Genomic DNA, 19,010 nt, shown 5'->3' with positions numbered 1-19,010 from the left:
CTCTCCATTGTCCACCCTGCTTATGACTTCCTCGAAGAACTAACAGATTTGTCAGACAAGATTTCCTTTTACAGAAACCATGCCGACTCAGACTTATTTTATCATTAGTCTCCAAGTACCCTGAAATCTCAACCTTAATAATGGACTCCAACATTTTCCCAACCATTGAGGTTAGGTTAACTGGCGTATAATTTCCTTTCTTTTCTCTCTTCTTAAAGAGTGCAGTGACATTTGCAATCTTCCAGTACTCCGGACCTTGTCAGAGTCGAGTGATTCTTGAAAGATCATGACCAATGCATCCGTTATCTTTTCAGCAACCTCTCTCCATCTGGTCCAGGTGACTTATCCTCCTTAAGACCTTTCAGGTTCCCTAGCACTTTTTCGTTGTAATAGCAATGGCACTCACTCCTGCTCCCTGACATTCACAGACCTCTGGCACACTGTTCGAGTCTTCCACAGTGAAGACAGATTTAAGTTAAGTAAATAAAAGACCACAGTTCAATTGTTGTGCAACTCTGGTAATCCTAATAGTTTCAGAAATATAAACCAATTAAGAAGCACTCATGCATAAATCACAATGACAGGATTGCCCCTTGTTTACTGGATGTTATATGGAGATTGTATAACAAATCAGAAAGTGAATCTTTATAAAAAGGAAAAACTATCAAAACAAGATAATTGACATGCATTCATGAGGAAATCTGCAGATACTGGAAATTCAAGCAACACACAAAATGCTGGTGGAATGCAGCAGGCCAGGCAGCATCTATAGGAAGAAGTACAGTCGACGTTTCAGGCCGAGACCCTTCGTCTAAAAGATAATAAGAGATATGGAAGTGGGAGGGGGAGGGGGAGATCCGAAATGATAGGAGAAGATTGAAGGGGGAGGGATAAAGCTAAGAGCTGGAAAGGTGATTGGCAAAAGGGATACTCAGCTGGAAAAGGGAAAGGATCATGGGACAGAAGGCCTAGGGAGAAAGAAAGGGGGAGGGGAGCACCAGAGGGAGATGGAGAACAGGCAAGGAGTGATTGTGAGAGGGGCAGAGAGAGAAAAAAAAGGGGGGAGAGAGAAAAAAAGGAATAAATAAGGGGTGGAGTTAGAAGGGGAGGAGGGGCAATAACAGAAGTTAGAGAAATCAATGTTCATGCCATCAGGTTGGAAGCTACCCAGCCAGAATATAAGGTGTTGTTCCTCCAACCTGAGTGTGGCTTCAACTTGACAGTGGAGGAGGCCATGGATCAACATATCAGAATGGGAATGGGACGTGGAATTAAAATGTGTGGCCACTGGGAGATCCCATTTTCTCTGGCGGACCGAGCGTAGGTGTTCAGCGAAACAGTCTCCCAAGTCTGCTTCAGGTCTCACCAATATATAAAAGGCTGCACTGGGAGCACCGGACGCAGTATACCATACCAGTCGACGTTCATTCCTTAATAGCTAAATGAAACCCTTGGAGTCTATAACTAGATCAGTTAAACCAGTGGTTCCCAAACTTTTTTTGGCCGTGCCCCACCTAATCACCTCTAAAATCCTGATGCCACCTGTGGTGATATATAATTCTTATTATTCAAAAAGTGAACTCCTATTCACCTGGAGGAAGCCTAAAAGACCATTAACTTGGTTTAAACAAGCTTCCAAAGAACATGGCATTCATGAAAGAGAAAAATAAAAGAACCAAAGGACTGTTAAAGTTCTGAGGAAGAAATTACTACGAAATTGTAAAAAAAAACATTAAGTGATATTAAAATAATAATAATAATAAATAAAACAATGTCGATTCGTTTCTACAGCATACAAAGACAGATGCACCGTTTAAAAGTGATGACGCAATGTACACACCTTCACACCACCAAGAACCGAAAGCTACTGCAAAAAGCAGCATTGGCACGACCTCGTACGAGTTTCTTACGCGTTTGGACTTGTTCATTCATTCCTTCCTACATTAGTCAATTCATTAAATTAATTATGAAAGCCATTTGATGGTTGTAATGATAGTGATACACTATATATACAGTACATATGCAATTACACATGTACATACACACAAGTATTTTTATGTATGCATACTGTATATACACATATGTATTAACTCGCACGCACTCATACTCACACAGACTTACTAGAAGAAATTCACTGTTAATAACTCATTCTCGAATTGCCCCCCTTAAAAATCAAATTACCCCCCTGTGGGGCGTACGCCCCACGTTGGGAACCACTGAGTTAAACAGTCTCAGAACTTGTTATTCTAGTAGTTCATGCTACTAAAAGGTTGACATTCTTTGTTTCATTATTCTTACCCTTATCTCATGAGAAGAAATTAGATAAGCATGTAACATGCCATGTACAAAGCAACCACTCTATGACAAACTACCATGAGCACTATGAATAGTTATGACTCTTACCGTTTTAATTTTATTGAGCAGTGACATCGTAATATAACCTTGATCATTATAACGAAGATAAAGAAAGTAGAATGGAAAACAAATCCACAGGTAGATACAAGGGATCCAGACTAGGATGGTTATCTGGAAGCAGTGTGTAAAGTCTGGATTATCTGTATGCCATGTTCTGTTTGAATCCTGCAATACATAAAGTGAAGATATGAACTTCTATAACTGAAAATTATGTTCTAAAAAGTAAAAACAATTCAAAAGTATCTTTGTTACATATTTCTAAGAAATTGTACCTCTGAATAATATTGACAGCTGGAGAAGGAAAAAAAGCAGATCTACGTACATCAACTGCAAGTCACTGTCATATTATTAACATCACCCCTAACCCTAACTTCATTAGAACTTGTAAAGGAAAAATACATTAAATCATTTGCACAAAAGCACAGGTTGGAAGAACAAAATATTGATAAAATACTGTATTTTCCTCTCAAGAGAATCAAACAAGACTAGGTAGCCTAATTCTATATATTGAAATCTATATTCAGTTAGTTCCCAGAAGTAAAAGATATCCGAGAACACAAAACTCAATTTAGAAAGACTGCACCGAGTAGCAAGCAAAATAATTAATTATTTGAACCTCTCATTGGAAATACACGAATAGAAACATAATCTAGAGAAATGGTGCTGGTGGAAGTGAGAAATAATAGTTGTGAGAAACTAATCAAAAAAAAAAATCAATAATTAAGGTGTTGGAACACTGTACCATAAAGTTGTCTAAAGGACTGCCCTCAACATTGATAAAGATCATATTGTGTAACCTGCCTGATGTTACTCTTTCCAATCTTCATCCTGAAATAAGCATCACAAACTGATACCCTCCATGTCTTTGGTTCACGTTGCAACCTTCCTTACCTTGTTACTCTTTTAGACAACTGCAACCTTCTAATTTTTGTCTTTTGTAAGAACTTTTTGCTTAACAGTTGCAAAGCATACCATTGCCACTATTAGATACCTTTGTACTGTGGAAGAGAATAAAAAGCTAATTTACTGATGCACCAGACATCACAAGGTGAGCTAAAAATTGTAACACAGTCAAACTTCAAAAAGGCAGGTGGGCTGCCAGCTGAGATACTGAAAAACTGCAGACGCTAGAAATAAAAATCTTTATTTTTTTATAGAAAATTATTTTCCAGATCAGGATATTATTGGCAAGACCAGGATTTTGTTGCTTGTTATCTATTGTTCTGGCGAAGGTAATGATGAGACTTACTTGTCCCAATGTAGCCTTTCCGGTGTAGATACAACCACAATGTTTTTGAGTAGGGAGCACAGGCATTTAGAGGCAGTGATAGTATCTATTGATAACATTCCCATGCACCTGCTAAACCTGTTCTTCTTGGAGATGATCATAGATTTGAGGGGTGCTACAGAGTTCAAACCTGGTGTCCTCTGTAAAGAGTTTGTATGTCCTCCCTATGGAATGTGTGGGTTTTCCATGGATTTTCCAGTTCTCTCCCACAGTGCAAAGACACACTGAGTAAGTTAATTAGTCATCGTAAATTGTCCCATAATTAAGTTGGTGTTAAATCAGGGTTGCTGAGTGGTACAGGCTCAGATGGCTGACAGGGCCCATTTCACACTGTATCTCTAAACAAAAACACAAAACAATTTGCTGGAGGAACTCAGCAGCATCTGATGATGGAAAGGAATTCTCAATTTTTTGGGTCAACGCCCTACATCGGGACTCAGGAGAGGATTAACTTGGGAAAGTAACTTTTACACATTCTGTATGTGGTACCATTGTACAGAATTCACTAAACATGACAACACCGTGTGCCAGCAATAGATAGAATGAAAGTTTAGGATAACTGACCACGTGCCAGTCAACAGGCTTTTGCATCTTGGATAGTGTTGACGTTTAAAAGGTTTGTTATCCCTACTCTTAAAGAAAGATGGAAATCCAGCATACTTCACCACTATAAACAATCTCCTTGATGTAGGAAAGGATTTGGTATGTCGGGAAGCAAGTCATTTGTCACAGGACACCTAGCCTGTAAACTACTCATGTAACCACTATATTTATGTGGTCAGTCCACTTGAGTTTCTGGTCATTGATGACCCCTGGATAATGATGCTGGAGTCTTGGTGATGGTGATGCCATCATCAAAGACAGGTGGCTAGACTCTCATTGAGATAGCACTTCAAAGGCACTACTTAACTGCTCATGCTTGAAGTGTACCTTGATAAAACCATAGAACATTACCGCACAGAAACTTTTGGCCCTTCTTTGTTTTCTGAAGTATTGCAAATAAAATTATGATAAAACAGATAAAGCTAGCTTGGCCTAGGACATCATCCAAAGGGTATAATGCATTGATGTCCCGGGTCTAGGATGATTGCGCTGCCACAATATTCTTTTACGAGATACAACTTGAACCATTTGAGTATTTTTCCATTGATGGCCATCGACTTCAACTTCAATATGAAACTTTGATGCCACACTCAGTCAACCATTGCCTGGATCTTAAAAGCAATCACTTTCAACTTGTTTCTGAAATTCAGCTCTTTGGTCCACATATGAAACAAGGTTGTGATAAGGCCTTGAACCAAGTAATACTGTCCAAACCCACAAAGGGTATTAATAAATAGGTTAATGGCAAATACTGCTAACAACTGCGTGGGTTTCATCTGGGTGCTCTGGTTTCCTCCCACATTCCAAAGATGTACATTGGTAAGTTCATTGCAGACCAGGCACAGGCTCCCTAGTCTGCAAGGGCTTATTACCATGCTGTATCTCTACATAAATAAAAGAAATAAACATCCTCCAGTCCCTAGTTGATCAAAGATAATAGACTTGTTAAGCAGTAATTAGCCAAATTTGATATGTTCTGATTTTTGTGCAAAAGTTATAATAGGACAATTTTCACATTGTCAAATATATGCCCTTGTTATAACTCTACTAGAACAGCTTGTCTAGAGGTGCAGGCATTCTGGAGCATGCCTTCTGTGGTGATATCACGTGTCAGAACATGATTAGACAGAGTTCAGAGCATGCACAGAAATGACAATGATCCAGAAGCTTGTATGTTAAAATGTGGTTGCTGTTACATAAAAGTTCTAGTTATGTTCTTCCAGAATATGTTTCTTTATGAGTAACCCATGGTACGTGTAAAGAACACAACACCTTCATTACTACAAGTGGGACACCATCTGATCCCATAGCCCAGGGGTGTCAAACTCATTTTAGGTCACGGGCCAGATTGAGCAAAATGAAGCTTCATGCGGGCCGGATCAGTCAGACGCGTGCGAACGCAGCTTTCGTTGCCTCCATTTTTTCAGCCTGCTCTCATGTGTCTCAGTCTCTGCTATAACTACAAAGTGTTTCACTTTACAAATTCCATTTCTTATGAAGAAGACTGCTGAGCAAGACTGCCGAATAAACACTAAAAACCCTGAAAACCTGGTACCTGAATAAACTCAGCATTAGCCATATCATACGCCATAGGCGCTTCGATTACTGGGGCCAGCTTTAATATTAATTAGATATTATCTCGCGGGCCAAAGATAATTCCACCGCGGGCCGGATTTAGCCCGCGGGCCTTGAGTTTGACATATATGCCATAGCCTGTCTGCAACCAGTGCTTGCGATTAGAATATTAATTACTGCAGCTTGAAATTCAAAAATCCAAAACTTTTGAGTACTGATATGACATCACAAATGGAAAATTCCACAAGGCACTGTGAAGATTTCCAGGCAATGCGCAGGTCTCTGTGTACCTCAGACAGTTCTGAGAAGCAACCTCACGTATGCAATGAACAGAAGTTAATGAAAAATAGAAGAATACTACATAAAGCAAATAATGAAGATCCTGATTGTATATTAAAATAACGAAACAAGCAACGATCCATCACAGCAAACTGAAAATTGAAGGTAATTGTGAATATTGAGCAGGCTGGTTGCAGTAATTTAAGAAAAGACATGGCATTAAATTTGTGAAGATTCGTGGTGATAAAACATCTGCTGATAATGACGCAGCAGAGAAATTCATTGGAGTTTGGCAAGTTTGTCGCTCATTAAAATCTAACCCACTAAACAACTGCATCAGAGCATATGCGTGATGAACAAGTGTAAGACAAAGACCACTTATCAGTAGCAGATAAATGCAGATCAAAAACGATGGCAATACCAAACAGCCACATAATTCTGATGGTTCAATGTATATACTACTGTTTCATGCACAAAAGTATTAAAAAAATTATTTTTAAAACTACCTATATACTACCTTGTATACTATATATAAGCTGTGTATATAATATAAGTGGGTTTTGTGTTTTAGACACGAGTACCATCCCTGAGGTAGTTCATTATATAGATGCAAATATTCCAAAATCTGGAAAAAAAATCTGAAATCCGAAACATTTTCAGCCTGAATCATTTCAGATAAGGGGTACTCAATCTACAGTACCAAACTCTTACTGCAAAACTAAAGCAATGCTCTTCACATTTAAAACCACTAAAACATTTATTTTTTAAACTAACATAAACTAATATATTTGTTATAAATTTATTTACTACAAATTTGCTGTATGTGTTTCTTATAAAAAGATGAATTCCAGTCTTGAGTTCAGAAACTATGTCCAAACCATCGATCTGGTCACACATCGCAATAAATGACAACAGACTGTCTTTGTACTCTGCTATCCTCAAGTATGTCAATGCTCAAGCCCTATTTTCAGCTGAAGTCAAAGTGTGGTATTTCAGAAGAATTTTAATCTTCTCAACAATAGTTCCAATTGTAGCAAAGCTATTACCAGAACAATGAATAAGCTTGTTGCAAGAATACTTTAATGTAGAAGTTGCTATCAATAGTAGCAGTTTAGACAAGTGAAACCGTAACAACGAGAAAATCTGCAGACGCCGGAAACCCAAGCAACACACACAAAATGCTAGAGGAACTCAGCAGACCAGGCAGCATCTAGGAAAAGAGTAAACAGTTGACATTTCAGTCCAAGGCGCTTCAACAGGACTGGAGGTTCATCCTGATGAACTTCATCCTAGGCTTTCAAAAGGAACAATGACTGAGACAATTAGTTCATTGGTTTTAATTTACCCCAAGTTCCCTCGATTCAGATAAGTTTCCACTAGATCGGAAAAGAGCAAGTTTAACTCCTTTATTCAAAAGGTGAGACATAATCCAGGAAACCATTGGACCTTTAGTTTAACAGAGGAAAGATTAGAAGTTGTAACTAAACATGTAGTAGAGATCACTTTGTGAGAAATATAGCAAGTCAACCAATAAAGTCAACATGGCTTTGTGAAAGGCAAATCTCATTTTTGTCAATTATTCAGTGTTTTTTTTAAAATAATATCAAGTACTGAGAACAAAGGGAGAACACATGGATGTGGAGTAATACACCATGGAAAAAGGCCCACTCCTATTGCTGGAGGAACACACCAGGCCAGGCAACATTGATGGAAAAGAGTAAACAGCCGACATTTCAAGCTGAAACCCCCGGAATGTCGACTGTTTACTCTTTTCTATGGACACCGCCTGGCCTGCTGAATTCCTCCCCTATTGTATGTTTTGCTTTGGATTTCCAGCATCTTCAGATTTTCTCGCGTATAGGGAAATGGGTCCATTGAGTCCATACTGACCCATTTACGCTAATCCCATTCCATTCTCTCCAAATTCCCAACAATCCCCCTAGATTCTATCACCAATTTAAGCACTGCTTAAGCCAGAAGTCAAGTATTTTTTTGGGAGGATCACGATTTTTTGGAATACAAAGCAAAGCAGTGGGGAAAAAATTGTCAACAGTAAATAATGTCGACACTTAATAGGCACAAGGACAAAAGATTAACAAAAACACAGAGGAGGTTATATTAAGATCAGCTGTGATCATATTAACTGGCAGCAAAGGCCTGAGTGGCCTAATATTGATCCAAATGTACAAATCTGAATAATGAACTGTAAACATGTGACCAATGTAGTGTGTGTTCATTTACTTGTACAATAATCAAATAACTATACTGAGGTTAAAAGATCAAATCCAAGGAGCATATCAGACCAACCAAGGTCACAGCTTTGCCTATTATAATCTGCAGAAATTTCAACATGGCTTATCTGGGCAATACCAGTTATCTTCACAAGCAAACATTTTATCAGAACTATTTTTTTCACACCAAGAATCTTACTTCTTTTGACAAAAAGTCACTCATAATATTTGACAATTCATCAACAATCCATTAGAGTTGAAACTTTATGGTTTAATGAGTCCAGTCATTTGATTTGTATTTAATTTTAAATCCCCAATATAAGCCTGTCTAAGCCCAAATGACAAAAATGAATATTTAAAGTGCTACTATAATTAAAGGGACAAAATACTGTGGTTGACTACACTATCAATTAGGTAATAATATTTCTGAAAACTACACAAATGTGCTATGCATTAGCTCTATACACAACAGTGTAAAGCAATGAACAATGCAAACAATGTCAGCAACAAAAATTGTGATGTTGTGTAAATAAACCCTTGATTTTATTACAAATCTCCAAATACTTAATTTTTTTATTTTTCAGAATCACACAGATAAAACATTTAGACATGAATCAAAACTCAAGAGTTTGGAAAAAAAAAGTCCAGACATTAAAACTATACATTAAAGAATCATAAACAAAGCATCATTCAAGTCAAAAGAATAACCACAAGGACAAGTGAGGCGATGAGGAAGGGAACACTTCATGCCTAGAAATAACAAGCGGTGAATAACAAAAAACATGAGTTTTTTTTAACTAATACAAATGCTCTTAGTGTGTTGAAATTCTTGGAGATTACTACACAGGATTAGTCAAAGCCAAGAGTATGGTAAACTTGATGCACTGGTGGATTGGAACAAATGGCAGCCAGCAAGCAGAGAAAGATGATGAGTGCACAGAAAGTTGTGAATTAAGATTAAGACTCAAATATGGCAAATATTCTCTTTCAGTCCAAGATAACGGCAAAATGGCAACTGAGCAGCAAGACCGAAGACAATTGGTTGGGCCTCGGAAATCTAAAAGCAGCAGCCATTGCTCCCTACACATGTATTGCAGTTTAAATTTCGTTGGCCCCCTACATCCTACTGTGCAAATAACATTGCCTGAATGGCAACTAGGATTTGGACAACACAGGGAAGAGGGTTTGTCCTCAAATAACTCTGGCTGCCTCCATCAACTGACAAAGCAAGACAGGCAGTAAATGCTGCTATTAACTTGAACTGCATTAAAAGTAGTCACCTAGATTCAAATACCATTAAAATTGAAATTAAGGCAACACACAAAATACTGGAGGAGATCAGCAGCCCAGGCGGCATCTATGGAAAAGAGTGAACAGTCTACCTTTCAGGCCAAGACCCTTCATCAAGTTGAAGGGTCAAATGAAGAGTCTTGGCCCAAAAAGACTGTTTACTCTTTTCCAGAGATGCTGTCTGGCCTGTTGAGTTCCTCCAGCATTTTGTTTGTGTTGCTTGGCTTCCTAGCATCTGCAGATTTTCTCATTTTTGAAAATTGAAATTAAAATAATTTTCAGTTAAGCACAAAACACTCACAATTAATACTACTAAAACAAATTGGAGTTCTGCTTCTTAATCCATAATCACACTAAAGAACAACCAGGTGTCAAATCCTGCACCAAATGGAAAGAACCAGCCGATCCAGCCTCTTGAAATTTCTCACTAAATTTTGGCTTTTCACGATCTTTGCTAATAAGATTCAATCCAATCAAATGATCATTGGCTTCTCATTACTATAATAAATAGGTAGAGAAAATAAAGGCCATTAAAATTTTAGCACAGACAGAGGCAAGGTGCAGGTTGTTATCACAATACCCACACAGTTTTAGATGTTGTAACAGGTGAAAATCAGACGAATATTCTGTTGCAGTACGGCGCAGAGTAGGCCTTGTGAACCACACTGTTCCAACAACCGCCAGCAAACCCAATTAACCCTAACCCAATCACAGGACAATTTACAACCAATTAACCTACCTGGTACGTCTTATGACTGTGGGAGGAAACCAGAAGACCCGAAGAAAACTCATGGGGAGGATGTACTTACAGAACAGCACCGGAATTGAACCCCAGAATGCTCCGAGCTGTAGTAGTACCACAATAACTGCTACGTTACCATGGCACCTTCTGGAATATCAGGTACACCAAGCGGGTAACTTAAGAACAGCTTTGCATGAAATTCCGTGTTGAACTAGCCGATAACAACTCTGATCAGATATATAAACAGAGAAGTTGTGAAGACAAAGGTCAGTCCAAGCTATAAAAAGTTGTACAGAGGCCAAGGAGGAATATAGTTCACCACTGTGACAGCTGGAGGACGTAATTTCTGAATGCTGTTGCAAGAGGAGAAATACACCTGGAGCCAAGGCAGGTGAGGAGTTTAAAGCCATGCATTCAAAGAATTGGGAAAGTATAATGGAGGTTTCGTTAGGGTTAGGTAGTAGCTTGCAAGGACAGAGAAGTACTTGGGTTTTTGAGGAACCTGGTTATGACAGATTTGAAAGAAAGAAAATGGGCAACAGCATCCAGGAAGAGGAAACTGATTCCAATACTAGCTAGAATAGAAACTACAAGATACACAATTTTGACCAAGGGTTTCAGCCTGTAACATTGACTCTGTTCCTTTTCATAGATGCTGCGTGACCTGCTGAGCTCCTCCAGCATTTTGTGTGAGTTACACAACCAGCAGTTCATTGAAACTGAGTTGCAGAAATGAGTGTTAGACAATTTTCTAATAGCCAATTCCTAATCTCAGACAGAGCAGATTCGATGGGCCAAATGGCATAATTCTGCTCCTGTGTTTTGTTGTCTCATATTTTTGTATATGTGCATTTTTAGGGATCTAAAAATCAGCTGATATCTGACTTAACCTAGAACATAAAGCACAGCAGAGGAACAGGTCCACAACACCTGTATGACCATGTTTCCAATTTAAACTGCATATTTGTTTACGAGGTTAACATCCTATCAGTCCCTCCCCCTTCCTAGATGTTTTATTAAAACAGTGCCATTATCAATTGCCACTTTCCTTGATTATTCACATTTCCTGTTCTTCTCCTCTGTTAAAAGAAAAATTCACTGTGATTTTCCACATTCCAAAATCAAATGATATTCACATCCATTTTCCATGGAAGTGCCCAGTCCCCTGAACCTCTGAAATTTCCTGTCATTTCCATAATTTACATTAAAGGATGCCATCAATAAACTGAGGTCTCATCATATTATTATATACAGTATTGTGAAAAGCTGAAGAACTCTGCCTACACATGGTGAGGTCCTTATTCAATTTGAATTAAGCCCTTCTACTTCTATCATTACAACTACAGAGCAAGTAACCTCTTACAAAGGTCTGAATCCTGATGCAGGATTTTGACCAAACCTATGAATTCCTCTTTCCCATAGATACTACTTTCTTTCTTTTTACAGTATTTTTATTCTGAAGACAAAAAGATTTAGAGTGCAACACATAACTTGTGTATATTCATATATTGTAATAAAATTGATCAAAATGTTATAGCATAACACAAAGGTATACCACTCTGTAATCAAAAATTTAAAGATAGGTCATACATCATAAAAGAAATTTTTAATATATATATATATATATATATATTAAAAAAGTCATCCCCCTACCAACTACCAAAGAAAAAAGCTGATTGATGACGATGGATAATTAGAAAAAACATATTCACTTAAGAGAAGATAAAAATATACATAAAAGTCTGTGCACTGTTAAACTTTATAAATTGGAAAAGTAATTTAGGAAAGGTCCCCAAATATCATAAAAAGATTGTTTCGAATTTAAGACTGAGCAGCGGATCTTTTCTAAATTTAAATACGACATAATATCACGTAGCCATTGAAGACGTGTAGGAGGGGTAGACTCCTTCCATTTAAGCAAGATTGCTCTTCTTGCTAAAAGAGAGGTAAAAACTAAAACCTGTAGGTTAGGAGTATTTAAAGTTGCTTAACATAATTGTTAAGCAAACTTTAAGGATCTGGTTTCAATTTAAAAAAATTTTTGGTTTAGCGAATTTTTCATTATCATCTCCCATTCTCCTTAATTATTTTTTTATCCCTTCCATGACTGATAAAGTAATTAAAGATTGGGATGAATTAGGTATTAAATGTTTTTGGGACCTGTTTATCTCAGAATCTCTTGCTTCATTTGACCAATTGTCAAATAAATTTGCACTCCCAAAATCACATTTTTACAGATACCTTCAAATTAGAGATTTTCTACGTTTCCAATTAGCTACTTTTCCTATAGGTCCTGATAAAAATTTACTGGACGATCTTTTAAATTTAAAACCTTTTGTTAATGGTTCTATTATCGGTATCTATAACTTGTTGATTGATTCTAGACAAGACTTTTTAGATAAAATTAAAAAAGCTTGGGAGGATGACCTAAATTGTCAGATTTCTGATGATAGATGGAATAAAATTCTTATACGGGTTAATAAATCATCTTTCTGTGCTCGTCATTCTCTTCTACAATTTAAAGTGGTTCATAGAGCTTACATTTCTAAACAGAAGCTCTCCAGTTTTTACCCGAATGTTTCTCCACTTTGTAATAAATGCAACTCTGCTGATGCCTCTTTAATTCATATATTTTGGTTTTGCCCTACAATTGAAAAGTTTTGGCAGGAAGTATTTCATACCTTCTCTCAACTTTTTAGGGTCCAATTTGACCCAAATCCCCTTACTGCCTTGTTTGGTATTATTGCAAAATACTACTTGACCTGATAAGTTCTTTGCAGCAGGCTGTTGCTCCAGATTCCAACATCTACAGTCTTTGCATCTTTAAGCTCTTAATCACTTCCTTGAATCCCTCTCTATTCACAACCCTCTTCAAATCACACTCCATTTTTAGTGTTACATTTAAATTATACTTTCATTTCAACAACACTTTCATTTTCACAACCGTCTAGTTTCTGACCTCCTGATTCTGTATTTTGACACCTTCCACACTGCTTCAGACTAAAGTATCCACGCTTTAAGATTTACAGCTGGGCGACTGATTTAGGTCTTTTGTTACCTCAATTTAAAACGAATAAAGAAAGGTTTTGCTGAGTACTCTATTTTCAAATCCCTGTTTCCATTCTCTACCAGCAAACGTTTTGGAATTTCCCTCGCCAACAAGGAGTTCACCCACGGACACTATCGGGTAAGCAACTCAAGGATGGAACTTCACAGCGCTGCCATTGAGCCGGGTTCGTGCTAATGACCAGCAGTTTTCAGGAAAAAGGTCGTATTTCGTTCCCTTAAATCAGACAAACACCAGTTTAAATGAGTCGACAAGTGGTATCCGCCTGGCTCCAGTTCCAGGGCCCAGGGGTGCCGGCAGCCTCTGTAGCTGGTCCCACAGTGAGCCGAGGCCGAGCCAACGACAAAGCCTGAGGATGCGAACGGCGTGCAAGCAAAGGACGCCGCTGGTCACTTCGGCAACCATCTCGAGCGTATTAACCAACCGTCACAGAATAAAGGAATAGTCATGATGGAAAACAGAAAGCAGCCTCACCCAAAAGACATCCCCGCGACCCTTGCTGCAGAAAGCCTCCATGCTTCCTCGCACACCGCCACTGCCTTCCAATTAAAAGAACTGCACGTCGAGCACCACCCTTCATAAGCTCTGCAGTGTCGCCAAGCAGCCGCAGCGCAGGGGTTAACCCTCTCCCTCAGAAGGCAGAAATCGAATCCTCATCCTGGCAGCGACAAGGTGATCCAATAATACTTCACCTTAATAAAATAAGGCTACGATGAACGCTCGATAAATATTTGCATATGCACGTAAGTACATTCTAACAACCTTCTGTGACCTTTACGCAGGAAGTATGACACTTTTGTAATAAGCCATGAAATATATTTTCTCTAGCGGGAGGAAGTCAATAACAATAATTTAAGTTACTTCTTAGGCAGTCTCTCAGGATGGTTTGCTTCCTTTCCAGTTCTGTAGGTCATGTAGTGACTGCTGAAACCAAGGTGGGACCTAGAGACCCTGCTGCAGGAAAGACAGTAAATGCTTGATGGGATGCGTGAGTGATTTTGGAGGTAATGCATTCCCTGTTTCATTTTTGTTGAGTTTCCATGTACCTCCAAATGAATGACTCAAGGTTCTCAGTGTCATACCAAATGCCCATTTAAAAAAAGCTGTGACCTAGGATTCAGGTCAATGGGGAGTTATATTTTTTCATGAATAGTTTCATTTCTGACTTGGGGGTCTCTTGACTTCTTAGAATATGAACAACCCACCTACTTTGCAAGGCTTCTATTCAGGCAAACAAGCAATCTGGTCATTGGAGATAACTAATTGTAATACAGAATTGATACAGGTTCTGATAGCAATGGATTTGGAAGATTTTGCAGTGATTTCAGTGGTGGGTAACTTTCCTGTACTAGGTAAGTTATAGTGGGCCTTCTGTGTTACAGACTGAAAAACAAAAGCTCTAGATTATGGACATTTGAGCCTAATGTAAACTCTAGAAAGAATATCTTGTTTCCAATCATGCAAATTATGGTCTTAATGCCTGAAATGCTGAATATGTCGTGGTTTCTCATGCCCCACAAATGACCAGGAGACGGAGAAGATTATTCAAGAAGGGTTAAACTTTAATTTGCAAATCAAAGCTGAAACAGTCATTGAACTAGTCGCTGATTGCCCACCGATCCCCGGACACAGCATTCTTTATAGCAATCTCCTGGTCCAGTTGCGTTAGCATATGCAATTGGTCTAAAGTTGCATATCACACGTACATCCTGCCACTATTGTTTCTACCCATTGACTTAATCATGTTCTAATCTACATCTCTTAGCTACCTCTCAGTAACACACCATTGTCTTCTACATTCTTAGGATTTCATTCTCGTACTAAATTGGGTACATGCATAGCAAATAGCAAGTTTCAAAACTGACTACATAGTTTTGGTTACACAGCAAAATTTATACTTTTATACTCCAATAAATTCAACCATTTCAGATAACCAGTCTTTCCAGTCTGTGGCAGAACTGGTAAACTTGGATGACAGGTCATCCAATTATAACAATAAATAGCTGGGTGTTTCCAGTATTTTTTATTTCATGCTTCCAACAGTGTTGTGTATTTCACAGTTACAGTTTGTTTCTTTTAATGTTTAGAATGTGTCGATAATCTTGGAAATCAAGTGAAACAAGTCACTTAGACTGAGTGATTGAGTTTTTTTTGAGATTTAAAACTTGAACCAAAGGTCACTCATTTCACGATGGACTCGCCATCTGAGCAGATCACGGGTTAGGTCACGGGAGGCACCAACAACCTCCAGCTCGAAGAAGACAGATGCATCTCAAATAGACCAGTTATTGAAAACAACTTGAGAAAAAAAAGAGAGACTGAGAATTTGCAAAGTTGCATTTCAACATATAGAAGCTATATTTTACAAATCACAGGAAATGTGGCCAATAGCTTGAAAGGTGAAAAGCCTTTTAAAAACATGCTGAAATGAAATAAATCACATTAGTAGGCAAATTTGGAAGGTTTACATATTCAGGTGGATTTATCAGGCAAGCATTTCAAACAAAGTTGCTAGAAGCAAGCAGTTGCTTCAGACCAGAACATGAAAATGAGGTCTCAGCAATTTGGTGACGAAGAAGGAACTACTTAGAATTATTTCAGACTGCACTACTAAAAAAGGTGTGGTCACAATGTTATTTAAGAATTTGCTGTTTAAGACAGAGTTGGCTAATCTCTGTCTTCAAGAATTGTATAAATAGTTCCTGGCTCTTGAGTTGGCCAGGATTCTTGACGTGTTGTATCTACCGAATTTGAGAATAAAGTGGTTGTGATATCATTATCAAAATAGAGCCAACATGTAGTCATGATAGGATGTTCCATAGTTGTTCATGTTGTCGACAATATGTTCACTCAGAAGGATAATAACGTTGGCAAGATCTGAAGATACTTATTGGAATTCAGGTAGCATTCTGTGGTGCCTCTGATTCTTTTCCCAAATACTGCTGCACATACATCAGAATTTGCTATCTTAATTTTGTGTGTGATGGGCATTCCTATAGACTACTCTCACTCTCAATCCAATGAACTCTAGAAATGACAGCAGCATGAAATAGAGGACTGAAAAGAAGTTCACTCTGCAAACCAAGGTTGCAAAGGAGGTTAATAACAAAGGCTGGAGTAAACAAGAGAAAGGTACAAGGTAATATAAACTCAAATAAAACAATGACTATGAATGCTATCACTGCAGATATCTACCACACATCTAATCAGTGCTGATTAAGGAACTTCAGATCAAAAATACTTAGTCCATCACACACAAAATTAAAGCCTAATAATTTCATTCAATATCTGGCAACAGAATTTGAAGCAACATATGGATTCTGTGTTTTTGCAGGATGCTGTAGCCCTTGCGGAACAAGGCTGCAGGTGGAATATTCTGGTCAAAGTGAAGTCAGACTTACAGATCACAAACAGAAAAAAAGCAGATGAATCTGCAACAAAGGTAGAAAGGAAAAGAAGAGATACACTGATTAGGAACATGTAGGTATAATAAAATCAATTATATTATACCTACATGTTCCTAATCAGTAGGTGATTAATTATTTAATCACCTCATTATCTACATTGATCTAACAAGACAAAACTTGTGCAAGTATCTAGTGCTTTCCTGGCGTGTGTGACAAATAAACTTTTCTCAGGCTTCCAGCCGGGTACAAGCATCAATTATAACCGACGTTTCGATGACAAAGGTAAAATTTGTTCATGTATTTATTTGCATTTGCTCTTGATTGGCAATATCCTTTTCTATCCTTGCTTATGCCTGGCCATCCTCCCTATACCACTGAGTACAATATTGAATTTAATACTCTGGAGATAGTTCTTCTGTTTTTTACAGAGAATTGCCTTTGGTTATTCGGTTTTATGTTCTATATCTTGAGATTAAAATTGAATTGCTATTGTTAATGGTTAATAAGTATTATATCTTCATAGATTTTTCTGCCATAGGATTCCAATGCCATCATTAGCAAATAAGAGGTATCACTAGTCTGAGACGGGCCTTGATAGCAGGAGAGATTGTCCACTTTTTACAGTTCAGTACTAGAGTTGCACATCTGTGAAGTACTGCAACTTAAAACCACATGGTGTTCAAATAATTTATAAATAAGATACAACAGAGAATTTGGTCGACATTGTAGCACTTTTACTAACGCTTAAAATGGCTGTAAATTTGCATAATGCCATGTTTGCCATACAAAACTAAACATATTTGGTATGATAAAAATATTTGGTATGTTCTCGTCAAATATAATCAAACCTAGCTGTTGCATTATTCCATAATATCTTAATTACTATGTACATGTATGGGCACAGTCAATGTTCAAGTAATTCCAGTATCAGATGTTTAAGAATTATATATATAACAGATCAAATTGCCCACCAGTTTTTTTCCGAATAAGACCTTAAGACATAGGAGAAGAATAAGGCCATTCAGTCCATCAAGTCTGCTTCACCATTGCATCATGGCTGATCCCAGATCGCATTCAACCCCATATCCCATATGGCCTTCTCACCATATCCTTTGATGCCCTAACCAATCAGGAAACTATCAACTTCTGCTTTAAAAATACCCACGGACTTGGCTACACCACAGTCTGTGGCAAAGTATTCCACAGATTCACTACTTTCTGGCTAAAAAAAAATCCTCCATTCCTCTGTTCTAAAATGTCACCCCGCAGATTTGAGGCTGTGCCCTCTAGTTTTGAATATCCCCACCAGAGGAAACATCCTCTCCACTTCCACCCTATCTAGTCCCTTAAACATTTGGTAGATTTCAATGATATCCTCCCCCCCCCCCCCCACCCGGCATTCTTCTAAATTCCAGTGAGTACAGGCCCAAAGCTGCCAAACGCTCCTCATATGTTAACCCCTTCATTCCTGGAATCATCCTCATGAACCTCCTTTGGACTCTCTCCAATTACAACATATCCTTTCTGAAATATGTGGCCCAAAGCTGTTGGTAATAGTCCAAGTGTGGCCTGACTAGTGTCTTATAAAGCCTCAGCATTATCTCTTTGCTTTTATATTCTATACCCCTTGAAATAAATGCCAACATTGCATTTGCCTTCTTTACCACAGGCTCAACCTGTAAATTAACCTTCTAGGAGTCTTGCACGAGTACTCCCAAGTCCCTCTGCACTTCCAATATTTGAACCTTCTCATTTAGGAATTGTCTGCACCATTGTTCTTTTTACCAAAATTCTTTATCGTACATTTCCCAACACTGCATTCCATCTGCCACTTTTTTGTCCATTCTTCCAATTTGTCCAAATCCTACTGTAATCACATTGCTTCCTCTGCACTACCTACCCTATCTCCTATCTTCGCATCTTCCGCAAACTTTGCCACAAAGCCATCAATTCCATTATCCAAGTCATTGATAAACAATGTGAAAAGTAGTGGTACCAATACCGATCCCTGAGGAACACCACCAGTCACTGGCAGCCACCTGTAAAGGCCCCCTGTTATCCCCACTCACTGCCTCCTGACTGTCAGCCACTCCTCCATCCATGCCAGTGTCTT

At 38.2% G+C, this 19,010-nt stretch overlaps 2 protein-coding genes across 4 annotated transcripts in view; one reads left to right on the top strand and one right to left on the bottom strand.

The window, feature by feature from the left end:
* Positions 1–14,139, bottom strand: part of abcc1 (ATP binding cassette subfamily C member 1 (ABCC1 blood group)) — a 126,966-nt gene extending 112,827 nt beyond the window's left edge. The window contains exons 1-2 of the mRNA XM_073060523.1: positions 13,965–14,139; positions 2,404–2,580 (exon numbers count right to left, since the gene is read on the bottom strand). Coding sequence (XP_072916624.1) covers positions 2,404–2,580; positions 13,965–14,006 — 219 coding nt within the window. The 5' untranslated portion in view covers positions 14,007–14,139. The remainder of the gene's footprint in view (positions 1–2,403; positions 2,581–13,964) is intronic.
* Positions 14,100–19,010, top strand: part of cep20 (centrosomal protein 20) — a 39,571-nt gene continuing 34,660 nt past the window's right edge. The window contains exons 1-2 of one of the 3 annotated variants that reach the window (XM_073060525.1): positions 14,100–14,233; positions 14,392–14,494. In XM_073060525.1, coding sequence (XP_072916626.1) covers positions 14,470–14,494 — 25 coding nt within the window. In that variant the 5' untranslated portion in view covers positions 14,100–14,233; positions 14,392–14,469. Of the gene's footprint in view, positions 14,234–14,391; positions 14,495–19,010 lie in introns of those variants that run through there. The other 2 variants (XM_073060528.1, XM_073060527.1) reach the window with 2 other exon arrangements.

Source organism: Hemitrygon akajei, chromosome 11 (assembly GCF_048418815.1).
Source record: "Hemitrygon akajei chromosome 11, sHemAka1.3, whole genome shotgun sequence".
NCBI classification, from domain to species: Eukaryota; Metazoa; Chordata; class Chondrichthyes; order Myliobatiformes; family Dasyatidae; genus Hemitrygon; species Hemitrygon akajei.
The sequence above is the reverse complement of the archived record's forward strand: the minus strand, read 5'-3'. Positions and strand labels throughout refer to the sequence as shown.